Source organism: Fukomys damarensis, unplaced genomic scaffold (genome assembly GCF_012274545.1).
Source record: "Fukomys damarensis isolate Sample0158 unplaced genomic scaffold, DMR_v1.0_HiC HiC_scaffold_35, whole genome shotgun sequence".
NCBI classification, from domain to species: Eukaryota; Metazoa; Chordata; class Mammalia; order Rodentia; family Bathyergidae; genus Fukomys; species Fukomys damarensis.
Window position 1 is genome coordinate 32,980,796 of NW_022900947.1, and position 18,565 is coordinate 32,999,360.

Genomic DNA, 18,565 nt, shown 5'->3' on the forward strand with positions numbered 1-18,565 from the left:
ATATATAGGAGAAAACGGCCTAGAAGGGGATTAAACTTTGATTAGAGATGCTGCAAGTTGAGAAAAATGCTTACTTCAATTTAACTTCTGCTTTTCAGAAGACATGAATACATAAATTATGTAGAAGAACGGTGATTACTAGACAGTCTAAAAGCTGGAGGCTTTAAGCCAATTTTCAACCAACTGTCGCAGAACATAAGTTTCAAAATATGTTTAAACTAAACTGACAACTACAGAAAAAAATGTAAAATTCTATGAAAGGCTAGGTTATGTGAACTGATGAGGACCCTACAAGCCACACACTATTTAACACGCAGCAATACCTCACTGTAACATTCTCAATCTTCTGAAAGGAATATTAAGAGAGTCAGAACAGCTGTTTCTCCAGATAAAGCAGATCCAAGCAGTGGAAAGGCCCATCCTAGCAGAGTGACCAATAAAAGTAGAATTCACCTAAAACTGCTGACCTCCAATAAGGCATTGGTAATTGAAATAATAGAAATTATTTGCTTAGAACCTCAGCAGATCTTGATCTCAGCTGTGCTTACAATTTTTGTCCTACAGCATGTTTTTTTCTCCCTTACCCTGCCCATGGAGTTTTAGGGAGTCTGGAAAAACCCTAAAGTGGTGCATATGATCCTGCCTGTTTGTTTGCATGGCTATTTCTTCTGGAGGAGGTATCCCTGGCCTTTAATTTGTTCTTCAAAAGTATCTGTGATCATGGAAAAAAAAGCTTTTATAAATAAGGAGGGGAAGAGGGGTCGAAAGAGGGGAGGGGAATGGAGAAAAAAAGAGGAATTAAGATAAATCATGCACACATACAAATTCCCTGTGATGAATGTGATCATTATGTATATCTAAATTATACCCAAAATATTAAAAAAAAAGTATGTGTGATCACATGTGAAAATCAGGAGCACCCCAAAGGAATGTCTATGGTTATTCCCAAGAACACTTACCAGAAACTACCTTCAAACCAGATGCATGTTTCCTATTAAATGACTCAGGTTATGCAGGTAGATATAAACAACTGTGAAAAGCAAAGCTTCATAGTGTCTGTGAACACACAGTACACGGCAGACGGATAAAAAAAAAGATTATATTGTTTTTTCCCCCCAGAAAGAAAAAGATTATATTCTTAGAAAAAATTTAAGGTATAACATGCAACCCACATTGTATAAACCAAAACCAGGACTCCAAAGCCCTGAATAATTTTGGGGTGAGGATTAGTTCTGTCTATTGGCTATTCCCTTCAGAAAATGGTGGTAAGTGAGGGGCATCGTGACCACTGACAGAGAACAACTGCTCCTTTGAATTCAGCTAGAGATTCTCGAGGGGACAAGCTCATCTTTATAACTGTGTCAATTAGGCAAACACTAAAAACTGCCTCTGTCCCTGGATGCTGATAATGTCAGGGAGAAAAGTGGCTGACGCAATCTTGAAGATGGGATGAATGTGGCGAGACTCATTACCCACTATGGGAAGGATTTCCCTGCTTCTTCCACTCTGGCCTGTAGCCACACAGAAGATGGTAGAGGAAGCTCTGACTCTGAATTATCTTCATGTGTGTGACTGACAAGCAATAGCTTGGAAAGTAGTTTAAACCTGAGGGAAAAACCCAGAAAGCCAGCAGGAACACAAACGAATTTGGGAAACAGTACTGTACTGTATTTTGAAATAATATTCAGTACTTATCTGAAGCATCTATCTTATAATGGAGTCAAATTGAGAATTTCCTGAGGCTGGAAGACTGTAATCATCTGAGAAATCAGGAGTGACACAGGAGTTTAATCGCCAAGAGTGATACACAGACTTGCCCACCTCTTCTGATTGCAGGTAGAAGCATTCTCATGGAAACTACACTTGGAGGTCAGTAAGTGAAACGACAAGATGTTCTATGCCAATAGTTCACAAGAGAAATGAGGCCAAGAAGGTGCACAGACATGAATCTGGCAGTGGCACTCAGGTAATTATGGGTTTAGACCAATTCTCAAAGCCAAGCCGGAAGCTGAACCGCAATCCTTATGGGAACAGAGAGTATGAAGGTAATTAGAAGAAAAAAGCTGGGGAAAGATATTTTACTTAAAAAAACCCCCCAAAACAGCAAATCCTAAAACTCTAAACATAACTCAGCATCTGCAGAGGGACCTTCAAAGTCCTCAAACACACGGAAAACAGAACCGAGGCAGGAAGGGGCCACACACATCTTTCTAAGCTCAGTTTCAGAGCTGAGCTGCACGTGCAGGGCAGGGTGTCAGTCCCTCCCACATCCCGGGGCCTGGAAGAGGCCCGACTGAGGTCCATATGACTTGTGAGTGTCCGGGGCAATGACCTCAGAGGGAATTTTGTAAGTACAGAACATATTTCTTCTCCCTCGACTCTGCTTTCCAGTTTTCTTCTCCCTCTGCTATTGTTTAACTTTGTGGTTCAACTCTTTGAAGTATGGTGAGAAGCACCGTGTTAAGCAATGCTCTGAGAATGAAGCTCAGCCGCACTGACTGCCTTGGAAGAACTGGCCTCCCACACCTTTCAAACCAGGTGTAATTTCGATTAGAACAAAAGACAGATACAAGAGGGAGAGTGGGTAGCCAGTTGTGTTCATCTCTGTCTGTGCAGCATCTGCGCCCAGCACACAGCAAGCACATCACAGATGGTCACTCAAGCAAACTGGCCACCTTATCTCAACAGCGCTGTCTTCTGCTCTGTGTTCTGTTTCCAAGCAGAAGCCGACAATCATAACACTTGTGTGCTTTTGAGCAATCTTTTGTTGATCCTTATGAACCCATTAGTGAAAGCGATTAAATGACCAAATCTGGCACAAAATTATCCTGATGGAAGAGTGTCAGAGCTGAACATGAATAAGGCCTTGTCAAGATATTAGCAAGGAACCAAGAAAAGTCAGCCTGAAAGCAGATGTTAAAGAGCATGAAGATACCCAAGTTAAGAGAGCTGGAATCATTTCCAACTCTTTCTTTAAGATTAAGCAAAGAGCCTGATTGTTACTAACATTAAACATCTGTACAATATATTGTCCAACAGCTTTATAGTAATATTACTTATTAATACATATTACAGAGGAGAAAATAGATTGTATCACTAAAATAATTACATTTTAAGGAGTAATAGGCAACTCTTAATTCTCTAAGTGGGATAGAGTTTTATAGATCAAAAGTTTGCTTATGGGCTGGGGATTTAGCTGGGATTCGGTGGCCTGCCGTAAAAGTGCAAGGACCCGAGTTCCATCCCCGGTATCAAAAAACAACAACAACAACAACAACAAAACTATGCTTATACAGAACATTTAGTATGGCTTATAATATATTTCAGGAAGTATATGTCAACTGAAATTTAGGAAATATTTACAAGGTATGGGTAAGTTCAGAGACAATCACATATACACATGTAGGATATTTATGTGAATAAATCTAGACAGAAACAAGTCTCAAAAATATAATATCCTTTTGTAAAACACAGCTTTAAAAAAATTAAAGCTAATGGAAGACCCCCCCATCCCTAGTTGGGGATTACACCCAGGACCTTCACACTGAGCTACCTCCTCAGCCCTTTTAATTCTTACTTTGAGACAAGGTCTAACTAAATTGTTAAGTTGCCCAGGCTGGGCTTGAACTTGTGATCTTTCTTTGCTTCATTCTCCCAGAAGGCTAGGATTACAGGTAAGCACCATGCAGATGGAACAGTTTTAAAGGTCATGTTAAAACACAGATTCTGAAAAATTCTTCAGAAGCCTGCTAACATTTTGTCTCCCAGGAAAAAGAAGCAATGTGAGAAAGTACTATGCTGGGCCCAGTCTCACTTCTGGTAAGATTCAGTAAGCTGATGACAAAAAGGAAATCCTTAGGTTTCATGGTGATCAGAAGGGAGAAGACTTGAGTATCATCATGAACATACTTTAGGACACGGCTTAAAAAGTCTAGACAAAGAGATGGGAAAGATTCCTTGACAAGAAATTCAGGCAGGATTGTAGCTCAGTAGTGTACAAAATGTAATTTTATAGACTATTTGTAGATAACTCAAGCAGATTTTAATTTAGGACATAGGTAATATTATAAAGCACTGGGTAAAGGACAGTATAGTCAATAAACAGCTTTGTGAAAAGTTTCCAGTTATTTGGAAAAAAGTCTGTGCCATCTTCCAAAACGATTCATAGTACTAGGGTCAAAGATTAAAGTATTGAAAATAAAATTCCTATAGAAATAACTCAAGATAGAACAAAAGTAGATTTCGTTTTCATGCTGTGGATAAAGCCAAGGGCCTTGCACATGATAAACTTGCTCTGTCAGGAGCCACACCACCAACCCCAAGAGTCCATTTTAAATACAGATAATGTCAAGAACCCATGGGTTCAAATTACAAACAATATGTATTACTGATCCTAAGGACTCATTAAAACAAACAAACAAACCGCTAACAAATCCTATTGTAGTTTGTCAACTTTAGGTCTTGAATACATGAATTATATTACATCACATAATACTGGACAGGACAGCTTCATGGAACATTTAAAAACCTAGAATTTAGGATTGAGTCACTTCCCCTGAAATTTGACTATGATAAGAAGGACTTACCTGCAGCAAATGACAGCTTTGCATGACAAAGCTAAGTCCAGGAAATACTGTCGGACTCCAAAGGTTAAAGCATACTTGAGGGTCTTCCCATCAATTATGAGAGCAAAATCATTCTCTTTCCGAAGAGCATCCCCAAGGACAGTGCAGTGCCGACTGAGAGTTTCCCTTGTTCCCTGGTATATGAAGCAAAAAGTTCATTACCATTTACTCCATTTATTATAAGACTCCTTCAGAATGTTTGGTAACTACATTTCTTATTTTTAGTGTTTTTTATCTTTCAAATTACTTTCACAAACCTCACTCACTTGGTTCTCATAATAGTCCCTTAGTGGAGACTGGACAAAGGTTATCAGAAAACCTCTGTGGAAATAACACATCTGTTCCCAGCAAGGCTGGGACTGGACAGCAAGTTACCCGTTCTTCGGCTGACTGAGGGCTTTGCTTGTTACTCTAACCACAATCACAATACTGCAAGAATATTTTCAGTAAATTACTTTGTTTAAAAAAAAAACTGCTCTTCTAATTTATGAACTAGTCAAAATTGGTTTGCCATGAACCAAGGGGAAAAGTTGGGGAATATAATTTAAATAATTTATGGGTATTCTTTCAAAAGTACTCAGCACTATTGAAATTGAATTCTCAGGAACCAAGAGGAGGAAATGCAGGGTTTGTAATCTCTTGCCACTTCAGGAATTGGTTTCTCTAACTTTAATCATGGCTTCGTGAGCTGTATTTTAGTGAGGAACAGTGACATGTGCCTTGGTAATCTTGATGGATCAAATAAAAGAAACACTTCCATCAATGAAGAGTTCACTTTCAGGCACAATAAAAACCTTTCGTGACAAGGGCAACTTCGTTCACCTCAAATCTACAGAAGGAACGCATAGTTTCCCTTCATCAAGAATGGCTTTCCCGGCTCTTCAAAAGGGAAACACTTCCAGATATTTAATTTTTCTTCCTAAATTCTATAAACTTTTCCTATAACCCAACGGCATCAACTGCCTGTCTCATGAAGCCCTAGTAGTGTGAGGAAACATGACACAGGCCCCCCAGGGAATACAAAGAACATTCCCCCCCCACTAGACTTTGTTCTAAATGCTAATCTTTCAGTTAGTTAGATGATGAATAAATGTATCATAAAAATCTATGATAAATGTACAGCCCACTTATAATTTTTATTATATTTGCAGTAGATATAATTATTGCTTTAATTTAAGGTTGTAGAATAGTCATTTCACAAAGAAGGAATCAGAGCCATAGTAATTACAATTTTATTGAGGGGATTTTTTTGAAGGTGTTTCTGTCTTTGTATTTGGAAACAGTTCAAACCATGTCCCAGAATCTCAGAATCTGTTTATCAAGCAAATCGATCACACTGTACCGTAAAGTAAGACTATCCCACCTTCCCAACACTGGAACTTATCTAAAGGGTCTCCCTGTTTCCCCTTACCCACAGTGACACTAGGCACCACGTACCACAGTTCTTTAAAAATTTTCTATTTGCATTTCACATGAGGAGCCATTTTAATTTACAGGGCTTACCCTTCTATTTTTTACTGAAAAAGGAGTTGAAAATGTCTGTAAAATTCTGCAAGTAAAACTTACTGATGACAATCTACAACAGACTACCCTGGAGTGTCTTAAAAGCAAATTCATACAGATTAAAGCAACAAATAAGTGAGTCACTGAACTGATATAACTGTAGGAAATTAGTATTTAGCATGTGCTATATCCTAGGCAGAGTTTTAAGAGCTCTATGTGTGCATGCAACGTTTTATTTAACATTCACTTCAACCCTGAACACAGGTACTGGTCATCTCCATTTAGCAGGTGAGGAAGACAAGACAGTGTTAGGTTTCTTGTTCAAGGATACATGGCTACTAAGTCACGAAATCAATCAGACTTAAGTTTCTTTGTCTTTATCTTTTTCTGTCCAAATCAGCAAAAAGAATTGAACTTCCAAAATTCTGGGCAGAGCGAGTTACACATATAATGCCTACATCATTCCTTCTGCTGTGTCCCTGTGGCCCCCATCATCTGCCTCTCATCTGAGCATTCTCTTTGTAAAACAAATTTAAAATATAAATCATGTCTCTTCTTGCTCTGCAATCTTTCCAGGGCTTTCTACTACTGACATGAAGTCCATACTCCTTAAAAGGAGAAAGATTTACATAATCCCAAGAAGGGATAACCAAATTCATCAATGTAATAGGAGATAAAATAAACACAAAAAATCAATAGCCTTCCTGTATGCCAATAATAAACTCATTGAGAAATAAATTCAATCTCTGGTACCAGAAAACAAAATGGAGGAGAAAGAAATTAGAAAAACAATAACATTCACAATAGCACCAAGAAAAATTAAATACCTAGGAATTAACCTAACCAAAGAAGTGAAAGATATCTCTACAATGGAAACTATTGTAATTTGAAAAAGAAGCTTAAAGAGGCTATCAGAAAATGGAAGGTTGTTCCCTACTCCTGAACAGGGAGAACAAATATTGCCAAAATGGCCATACTGCCAAAACTGATGTACGGATTTAACACAATCCCAATCAAAATACCTCTAGTATTCCTCACAGAACTCGAGAAAACAATGCTAAAATACATATGGAACCAGAAGAAACCCAGAGAAGCAAAAGGAGTCCTGGACTAGCGAGAGCAAAAGCAAGAAGTATGACTGACTTCAAGTCATACCACAAAGCGACGGTGATAAAAACTGCATGGTACTGGCACAAAAACAGACATGTGGATCAATGGAACAGAACAGAAGATTCAGAGGAAACCCCAAATACAATTAGCTGTTTGATATTTGACAAAGGGGTCAAAAACATACATTGGAGGAAAAATAGTCTCCTTAGCAGATGGTGCTGGGAAAACTGGCTGTTACATGTAGACTATTGAAAGTAGACCCATATCTCTCACCACATACTGAACTAAAAGTAAAATAGATCAAAGCTCTAAATATTAAAACAGAAATACTTAACCTACTAGAAGATAAAATAGGCAAAGCTCTCAAAATACCGTAGGCAAGGACTTTCTGAACAGAACTCAAATTGCACAAGGAATCACAGCAAGGGCCAACAAATGGGATTCTATTAAATTAAAAAGCTTCTGCATAGCAAAGGAAACCAACAGAGTGAAGAGACAACCTACAGAATGTGAAATACATTTCTGAACAGCTATTGTTCAGAGGACTAATACCTAGAATATATGAAGAACTAAAAAAAGATTAAGACATCCCAAAATAAAAGACTCAATAAAAAATAGGTATCTGAAATGAACAGACATTTCTCAGAAGTCCCAATGGCCAATAACACATAAAAAAATGTTCAGCATCTCTGGCCATTACAGAAATGCAAATTAAAACAAGGCGAAGATTTCATCCTATGCCAGAAAGAGTAGCCATCATCAAGAAATCAAATAGTAACAAATGCTGGTGTGGCTGCAGTGCAAAAGGATCCCTGCTACATCGTGTGGGAATGCAAAAGAGTACAACCATTATGGTAATCAATATGGAGATTTCTTAAAAAAAAAAACAAAACTAGAAATTACATTTGACTCAGCTGTTCCTGATATTGTAGATATCCTCTCAAAAGAAAGACAGACATCATATTACAGTGGTACATGCATATACATGTCTATAGCAGTGCAATTCATGGCCCTGGAAGCTGCTCAGGCAAAGAAAACGCAGTATCTACACATAGTGAAATATTTCGGCCACAGTGAAGGGCAAATCTGAGACATCTGTCAGAAAGCAGATACACAGTACCTTGAAAACAATGTTAAGAGAAGAAATACAGAAACATAAGCTTAAACACCATCTGGGTTTTCTCACGTGAATAATCCAAAACACAAATAAAGAGCAAAATAAAAGGCGGATTAAAGGAAACAGGGAGACAGCTCTTTTGCGAGTGGGAAGGGGACCAAGAGACAGGGTGGGGAGAGCGGGGAGGGGAAGGGATGCAAAAAGATTTAAGATACATCGTGGACCTGTACCGACTGCTCATAATGCAGGTAATCATTTATGTTGTGAAGAGGAACTAAAAATATGGGGAAAAGAGACCTAGGGAGGGAGGGAGGGAGGTGTGCGGGGAAAGAAGAGGAACAAGAAGGGTCCATGTACGTTAAATACATGTACCTGCGCCCTAAGGCGAATATGAACATTGTGTAGAGCAAACACGCACTACTCACAGAAAGGAAACTCTATGAAGGCTTCCGCCATTCTGAGCCCACCCAGCTTTCCTTCAAAGTCCCCTTCACAACCTCGACCCCTGCATTTCCCCTTCTGGGGAGTGACGTGGGGAGGGCTGTCCCATGACTCTCCCAGGCCAGCTGCAGGCTATTAAGCAGAACTCTGGCCTGTGCGAGCAAGCTCCTCAGTTCCTTGAGGGGAGAGACCTCCACTAACCTGCTTCCCAGCAACACAGCGCCTGAGATCACAGAAGCCCAGGAAATACATTTCTACTGAGTGAGAGCATTGCTAAATTCTGATTTCATTCCGCTGGTAGCATGCCATTTTCCCTTTATTGTCACTCCTGATTACAGACAGAGAGACGGGCACGGGGAGAGAGAGAGAGAGAAGAGAAGCGAAGAGGAGAATGAATATGAACGAGAGTCTCCTCTTTTTGCTGCCTAATTTTCTAGAGAACAAGTAATTTGTTTCTTCGAGTCTTTCAAATAAAGGCACTGCTCACTATACTGTCCCTGTATTATTATTTTTAAGTTATAGCCCAAGTGACTTCTGAGGTGAAAACCTGACAGAAAAGCTGACAAAGACCCGTTAAAGGTCTGCTATAAAGCAAGACTGAAAGCCCAGTAAAGCCGGGCACTGTGAACACCTTCATTAACCACCAACCTGTGGACCTACGCCAGTCCCCTACGCCAGTCCACCAACCTGTGGACATCCCCTCCTTCCTCAGGCACTCTCAACACTGTAGGATTTGTTGAAAAGTTTCTTATTTGCGGCATCAGTAACCCTGGATTGCTTGGTGACTATCACAGATCTTTAGCAAATCGAGGTGTCAGAGGGAACATTTCAAGAGGTGAGTGAAAAACTTCCCACGGTTGAATTCTCATCCGCCCACTGAGGGTGCAAGGTAACAACAACCAAGCTGCAAACATTTGCTTATTTTGTAGTTGTCTTTTATAAGTTGCTCTGTTGTTGGCTGACTTCTGCAAGGTACAAGTTATATTTTAACCTTATTTATCACTGGGAGTATTTTAAAATTCGTATACTTATGAAAGTTGATACCTTCTCCCCTGAGCCCACACGCCATACTTTATGGCTGGACTGCATTGAAGCTCATCTCCTGGAACTACAGATGAAATTTACTGCCACATTAGCTGCTGCATTGTTTTCACTTTGGCTACCGAAGGGGGGAAATGTGTAAACATTTAAACTTAGTGACATGTGAAGGTGAAAATACATAAACGAGAAGCTAACTCACAAAAGGATCAAAGACCATATAGAACAATAAAAGGTTTATATTGTATCTCCTTGTTCTGCACAGTTTAATTTGTGGGCTGACAGAAAGGGAGCATCAGAGACATTCTCAATTAAAGGCAATTTGGAAGGACAAACAGGCAAGGGGACAAAGCAAAGGCAAGGGTTCAGATGGAGGGAGCCTGAGGGAAAGTGAGACTCCTGTGCCCCTCTCCCAGCTGGTACCCGTGGGTCATTGAGGTCTCAGCATTCCAGTCTGTTCTTCCTGACCCGACCCACCAGGCAGGGATACAGCCAAGTGCTCAAGGGAAACCCTCCACTGCAGAGTCTCCTACCAGGCTTTCCTGCCTTGACAATCCAGGATTTTGGCCACACCAATACCATGTCTCAGCTTTAAGTCTTATAACAGAAAAGAAAAAGCTCTCAGTTTCCTTGTGTGACCACTAGAGGATAGTTTTCTACTACTTGTAATACTCATACAATCCTGGATATTCTGAATTAAAATAAAAAGTATTAATTAGCTTTTTTAAAAAAATAGAAGAAATGAAGGGCAAAAGAAATTATTATCAGACATCTACTCTGCCATAAGTGACAGAAATTGTCTAATGAGTATGGTAGAATGAATACCTAGACTGCCAACTTTGGGAGCAAGCCAGGCTGGTAACAGTGGGCCAAGGAGGAGTAATATTTACTGGGTTTACAGGAAACACGCTTGGGGAGGTAAGGGAAGGGAGAGGGAGGAAAAAAAGAAAGAGAAACAAGAGGAAAGGAAAAGAAAAGGGGATGGAGAGAAAAGAAAGAGAGGGAGAGAAGGAGGACAAAAAAGGAGAAAAGAGAGAGAAGGAGGGAAACAGAGGGAGGGAGAGGGAGAGGAAGCGATGAAAAGATGCCTGGCTGATAATTAAGTCCAGCAGAATTCCCTGCACAGATAACTGCAACCACAAGACCTTCGCGGAGTCTCACTTGAATCTTCAGGGTACAACCTGGCCAAACAGATAACATATTCACAGAACACCCTCCAATAAAATAAAATAACAGCAATCTCCGAGAAAGCAGAGACTGGCAGCTTTATGGCAATCCTTTCCACTGCTTTTACATGCCTTGTAAGAAAGAAACCCCTGATAAAAATCACAGAGGACACCCTAGACAATGAAATCTGACAGTTTTGTAGTGAAAATACACCCGAAGCCCTGATTTGTTTGGAAAGTATCACAGTATGCAAGCTGTCATTTTCATTTTGGCAAAATGCTGCTTGGAACAGTCCAAATAACCCAGAGGCCAGATGTGCAGAGAACATGTCAGGCCACCAAAGAACTATGTTTTTGGTGGCCCAAAATGTAATGTTGCAGAAAGCACCTGCATAAAAATGGCCCCTTGAAGCTTCTAGCCTTTTGTTTCTTTCCTGATTCTTTTCAGAGGTCTTTAGGAAAGGCAGTTTACTTAGGAATAAATCCAAGGAACACCCTCGGTGAGAATGGGGAATTATTCCTAAGGAAAGGGAAGCCTCTGTCCTTCAGCTAGAAGGCCGGCAGCCAAGGGTTCGGAGGTGAAGGATACGGAGGAATAGTCCAAGAGGCAACAGCTAATGGTAGCAGCTTCTACACCTTGCTTTGGGGCCTTGGTTACTCCCCTTGTAGAGACAGTAACTAATGTGTGATCACTCATGTATACCCCAGAGGGCATCAGTCAGCAAGGCGGAGCCAAACACAAAAGTTAAAAGAAAAAGGGCCTATCTGTAGTTCTTTTTTCAAAGCAGTTTTTGGTATTTAGGACAAATAAAATAAGTACCCGGCCTTTATATTTCATAGGAATCTATTAAACATATCTGGATCAAATGATAAAATTACATTTCTCCTGGGATGGGGGGGATTAACTTTAGTTTCCTAGAGATTTACCTTTCAAAACCTACAAGTTAATTTAAAAATGTCAGAAATCTATCTTACATGAACACCTATTTTATTAGCTGTTTTGGTGGTTGTGGTCCCACCTCATAATCATCATTTAAGACTTGGGGTATTTACAGATTTATGGACAAATAATGTTTCATTCTTTCTCTACTTTTACAGTCTCCAAATGTTCACACCCTAAAATTACGAATTAACAGAACATTCCACGTTCCTAAACAGTGACTTATGACTTCCATAATAGCAGCCTGGACAGACCATTGGGTATTACTTATTTTTCTACAATGTGTTATTAGTTCAGTGGACATCATATACACTCCAATGCAATGCAGATATAACCATTCTTCTAACTACTACAGGCATTAGGAAAAGAATATAGGCCTTAGCATGGAGAGAAGCTTTATTTAGATATACAACTGGTCCATTTTGTATGGATCCCAGTCAGACCACTAGTTCTCTTTGATACAGTTTTTAACCAAAAAGTTTTGGTGTTTCTAAATTCCTAGCCTAAACTAGAATACAACATTTGAAAATATATCCATATAGAGCCAAACCAATATAAAATATTTTTTCCAAAATGAGTAAGGGCAGACAGAAGGTGAAGTCATTAAAAATGCATGGTGAGAGAGATTCCCCAAAACAACTTTGTGGATAGCAGACAAAAAATTAGGCCATATATCTATATATCTATATATATCTATCTATGTATATATGAAAAGGAAAGAAATGTGTATGAAAATTTTTTGTCTGCCATATATGTGTGTGTGTGTGTGTGTATACATATCTATAGCTATATCTATATATATTTATGAAAAGGAAAGCGACAAAAGAAAGACATGCTTTGCTGATACACGTTTTTTAGCGTGGGGGCAGATGTAAGGCACCATAATTGAGAACATGGCCCAATCTTTCAGAAGAGTCGTGTCATCTGATAAAGGTCAAGGGTCACAAAACGGAAGCAGGTAAGAAGAGGGAATTATATCACCCGGTAAATTGCTTCTGGCTCCTCAGCAGAGGTTTGGGATTTGGGATTATGATAGGTTCCATCAGGCATATAATTCTTCACGAGGCATCTAGTCTCACATGAGCTACAACAGAGAGAAAGGCAGAGGAGTGTGGAATCTATGTCCAGTCTGTGTTTCAGCATTAAGGGGGGTGGTATGTGGCAAAGAAAAGCAAATCCAGGGAAAGGAAGGAAGAATGAAGTAGGGGATATAATTATATAATTTAAATAGTTTTGCGGATAAAGGCTTTTACCAAAGCACTCACAGCAATTATTTTAAACCACCCCTGAAAGTCTCCTAAACACTTATTTTGAGCTTGGTATTAAATATTCTCTAGTGGCGGCTGGGATTCAAATGCAAAAGGAAGCACTCTGGGAGGAACTGGGTCGGCAGACATCCAGTCTCTTCCACTGCCTGCAATTCAGCCAGGAAGAGGTTGCTCAGAATATACAACTGGTTTTCTCAAAATAAGCAAATTACTAAATCAACGGTTTAGAGAAGGTAACAACTGGGGCCTGTGAGAATCTGTTCTCGAGAACCACAGAGAAAGCTAATGTTGGGCTTTCTTAATGATTTGAATTAATTAACGCTAGAATACAGAAGAATCATTATCTGTTATATCTTGTCAGTGCGGATCCCAAATACATACTATTTCCATTATTTTGTGTATGCATTTAAAATCTATGTATAGCTTGGTGGGTAAAACTAAGTGCGAGGTCTTTCTTGAATTCTGTAATTACAAGATGCCTGGAGTACACATTTCCCAAAAGATCACCGCTCTTTCAGTTGCTCTGTGGTGGCGAGCCTGGAAATGGGCAGGCAAGGGGGAAAAAGGGGGTTCATGAAACAAGTTGGGAAGCCTGGGGAATGCCTCAGAATGCTTCCTCCTGTGATTGAGTCATTTTGTCACTAGAGGAGTTGTGGCTACTTAAAAGCAAAACCTAAACAAAAACAGCTCTGGACTTGGAGCAATTGAGACAGAACTTCAGGATCCTGTGCTCTGGCTAACCATGTGAACTCAAACTCTCTGTCTGTAACTGGGACAAAATGCCAACCCTATGGGACCAGAGGATTAAGCATGCTCATAAACCTGGGACCTAGAAGGTTTCCTATAGACTGTACTGACTCATCAAAGGTACGGGTTGGGAAGATGCAAAGAAGGCACAAAGTATGGCTTGCTCCCCTCAGAAATGTTAACAAGCTTAGGAGGTCAATGGCATGAGGCAGAATGGTTAGAAAAGCACTTATCTGTAATGCTAGGTCTCAGGGAAGAGTTCAGATGTTCAGCCAAAGCGAGGTAAAGAATACTTAGCCTTGGGGTGGAAAAATTTCTCAGAACAGAAGAACTATGAATTTGTGAACAACTTCACTTAGAGTTCTGCACACAAGCCAGCTCACTGAACTCTGTTTACCAAAAGGGGACACATTTGGTTCCATGAGATGAAACAATGGGTTGGATGAAACTTTTCTCAACCACATACACTGGCTTGCAGCAGACAGCCTTAAATTACGGGACAGGAAAACAGATTATTTGTTCAAATGTTACTTTTTTTTTTTTTTTTAATAACCTACTTCTCTCAAAGGTAACACAGTTGGCTTTCTCATGGAAGACTACTTGGAGTAAGCTGGGTGTGGTCTGAACAATCTTCCTATCCCAGGACATTCAGAAACACATGTGCTTCTGATGGGGAAACATCAACACCTTAAAAGTTAAACTAAGATTTTAAGATTTCAAGCCCCAAAGCAGAGACAGCTTTGCTAATGGGAAAAGAAAATTCACGGGGTTGAAGCGCTGATGCTGGCAGTGGAGGAGAACTCTGTGGTTTAAAACCTGCCTAAACTATTTTTCAAAGCAATACAAAATATATTGTATTAGACTCAGGGGACGTATCATAACAAAACCTGAAGCCCACATTCTTTTCCCCCCTCTTTTTTTTTCTGGAGTCAAGTCAATATCTTGCTTATTCTGGACTTCTTTCAGAAGCCATTCAACAGTGGCTGGTTCCCCAAACAGTGAGGTTTGTCTGCATAATGCATAGAAATTGGGCTTAAACGCGTACAGATGACAACTTTAGCATTTATGTCCTGAATGTCCTATAATTTATAGTAGAAGCTTACATGGTGTCAGAATGTCAAGTTCAGCTAGAATAAATTAGCAATTCCATAAAGGGGTTTCTTTTACCATGGTGTTGAAAAGATATATTTCAATGCTTGTTAACTTAATATTCAATGTGGCTAATTCATCTTCTGTAAAATATATCACTGAGGGGGAAACACATATTCATAATTAAACCTATGGCTGGTATTGGGCCATATTATTAAATTAAGAAATTTATGTAATTTAAAATCAGGGCAGCCACTGGAAGTCAAAGCCAGTTGTTGTTTCTAAATATTTGACAGGTTATTATTTTGTTTAATTCTCACAGCATCACCCCTGGAAGATGGATATTTTCATTACTCTTGTTTTACAATGATGGCAGCTGACATCAGGAAAAACATTTATATATTACATTCTGGAATCAACATCTTAGCTGCATCTCCCAGTGTCACTTGACTATTTGTACTCTGTCAAGATATTTCCAGATTCCTTACCTATGGAACAGGCATACTAGTAATCTTCCCACTAACATTTTCGGGTACAAATGTAATTGTCACTGTAGAGTCCTTAGATTGAGGGCTGCTATAATAAAATAGAAAGCATTTGATAAATGTAAGCTATTGATTTTGTTACAAGTAGAACCATCAATATGCAGACTCTTGCAGAGGTGGCAAACTCCCTTTCTCCCAGAAAGCCAGAAAGTTGCACTTTCCTGTGGGATAGATGACTTATCACTTCCGGTACTTCAGTGGTGGCTCCTGACCAGGATGAATACGAATATCAACAGCAAAGACAGTCTAAAGAAACCAGGTGAGCATAAGGAGAGGTAGGCAGGGCTTGCTGGGAGTTAAACTTGGGAACACTAGAAGCCTTTGACTTTGAGTCAGTTCATTCTCCAAACGTCACTGCTACTGATTCAGTAAATGTACAGTGAATTTTTCTCCTCCCTCTTTTTTTCTCTCCCTGGGAAAGTCTGAAAATAGAAAGGATGAGGAGGAACAGTAAGGGTGGTTTTAAGATCTGGCTCACCCCTCAACAACAGATTCTACCAACTCCTCATACAAAACAGATGCAAGAGGCAGGTGAGACTTAGCTGAAGGCTACGGCATAAGAAACTCAAGCAAAAAGTGGTTTTTAGCACCTATATACATTTGATTCTTTAAGCCACACAGTGACTGGACTAAAATGATGGGCCTTCATATCTATTCTGAACTGGACAGAGGAGCAGTGGCAAAATCCTGAACTATCTCAGTGAGAGAAGTCTGGGATTCTTCGGTCATGGAGAAACTTCGATCAAAGCAATGCAAAAGTAATATTTGAGTTTCCTGAAAGCATTTCCAGAGATTCACAGAATTGGCAGGTTGTAAGGGTAATAAGGTAATAGTATACTCATATTTCTTAATGAAACACAGACTCAATCCTGCTGGAACGGTTGTAGTGCATTTTAAAAGTCTTTAATTAGCAATTGGAAGTTAAAGACAGGTCACAGGACAGAATCCTCCAACTCTGAGCTCATAGTTTAGACGTTTAAAGTTTTAATAGAAAGCCTTTGAACAAATTCTTTTATGATACACCAAAATATATAAAAGAGATGAAAAAAGGGTGCTCTGGCTATAGGTTATGAAGTAGAAGGGGTCTCTGAGAATTTTGTGGGATACTTCCTAGTCATCGCCATGGAGTTAGGAAAGATGTATAATATACTCCTCAAGCAAGTATTCTGAAATTCCTGCCTTGGTAGACAATTAAGGATATATCTTGCACCAAGAGGTTAATCAGAAATCCTAATTAAGTGGTTCAAAGCAGTATGACCAAAAAAAAAAAAAAGCCATACGAATTATCTAAATGATCTATTGATTACAGCTAATAGGTTTTGATACAGTTTTTCATCTTAATGATACATATCCATGAAATTATTATTTTCTAAATTAAAAAAATACAAGCTTTCTACATAAGAAACTCTTGTTGACACAAAATTCTAGGAGTGGTGGGTACCTGGGTGAGAACATCCTGCGTTGCTCTAGGGCAACAACCAGCAGGGGGCGCTGCTCTCACAGTGAAAGCAGGTGGGAGTTAAAGGAAGCAGACAAACCTGTTAGGTTCCTGTCAGGTCAGGTCTGCAGATGGACACTCGCATTCTGTTTGTTTTTTCAACTATAGTCTGACTTTATGCATTTATTTAAAGGTTTCAAAAGTGCCGAGGAGGCTTTAGGTTGGCGAAAGGGAAATCACACTCAAACTCAAAAAGAAAAAGTGAGAAATCCCAGTGGCATTTTTGAGTGACGACCTACTTATGAGGGACAGACTTCCATCAGCAGGAGCACTAGCAGAAAGAACTCCCTGTGTGAAATTTTAAGATCCTCAAATATGATACTTTAAATCCAGCATAAGAAAAAGAGATTTATCTTTTCAATTTTAACAGTACTGTATTAGGCATAAGATTTTGGTAGAAAATTTGAAGAGCTGATAGCAAAATGTACCACTTACATAAAAGAAAACCCACAGTTATAACTCACTACATCTTGGGAAAAAAGATGAAAGAACAATTTAGTTTTCAAAACAAAATGATCACTATGCAAGACAAGTTTGGAAGAGTATTCTTTCTACAGAATTTCAAAAGACGTCTTTTTAACACACACCAAGCACTGTGCTTACCATGTCAAACCTATGTCAAAGGTAACATTCTCTTTATAGACAGGGATACTCTGGCTCCAAAAAACTATTTTTAATTTTTTTTAAGGTCTCACAGTCAGGAGGGGGCAGAATCGAGCTCTTAACCACCATGGTATCTCAGAGAATAATTTGAGTACATTTGTTAAAGTTATCACTTGACAAAACATGCACTCACAATCTATTTCCTAAGACATTATGTTCCTAAGTTTATTGCCTGCTAATTATTCTTTGTGCTCATGGAGTAATAATCCCGCATCTTCTTATTATCCATCAGTGTAATTTGAACACAGATAGGATGTTTTTCTTCTCTAGGGCAATGAAGAAACATAGAATGATTTACCTACAGGCATTCTACCACTTTCTGTGAGTTCCCTGAAATCACAGCCAGGGGTTTTATGACACAAGATCAGAAGGCACTGTGTAAAGTGATGTTTCCTCTCCTGCTGAGAAACAAATGAGTGCATGCTGGCGGGTCTGACCCCAAACAGTCAGGTTTGTAGAGTCACCACTTAACTCCCTGGGAGAGAAACCTCCCCCAGACAGCAGTGCTACAATGCTTGGCAGCCAAGAGCTGGACAAATTTGTGTTAATCCATTCAGCTACAGTGGCTATCTTCAAACTGCCTCTTTAATCGGTAAGGAGATTGTTAACCACTCTCCTTTAAAAAATCAGATACGATGAATTACTACCAAACTTAAAACTGACGTACAACTTAAAAAAAAGTAATCCCCTAATTTAAAATTATGTAGAGACTACTTCTCAAATATTTATAGTGTACTTACTATATGCCAGGTAATTTTCTGAGCACTTAGAAAGAATAAACCATCGTTACTGCTTTCATTGAAATATGCTCAACT

General features: G+C 39.3%; 1 protein-coding gene across 1 annotated transcript in view; it reads right to left on the bottom strand.

Moving 5' to 3' along the window:
* Atp8a1 (ATPase phospholipid transporting 8A1) overlaps positions 1-18,565 on the bottom strand; it is a 222,484-nt gene that overhangs the window by 58,105 nt on the left and 145,814 nt on the right. The window contains exon 27 of the mRNA XM_010625163.1: positions 4,587-4,759. Within this exon, the coding sequence (XP_010623465.1) occupies positions 4,587-4,759 (173 nt within the window). The remainder of the gene's footprint in view (positions 1-4,586; positions 4,760-18,565) is intronic.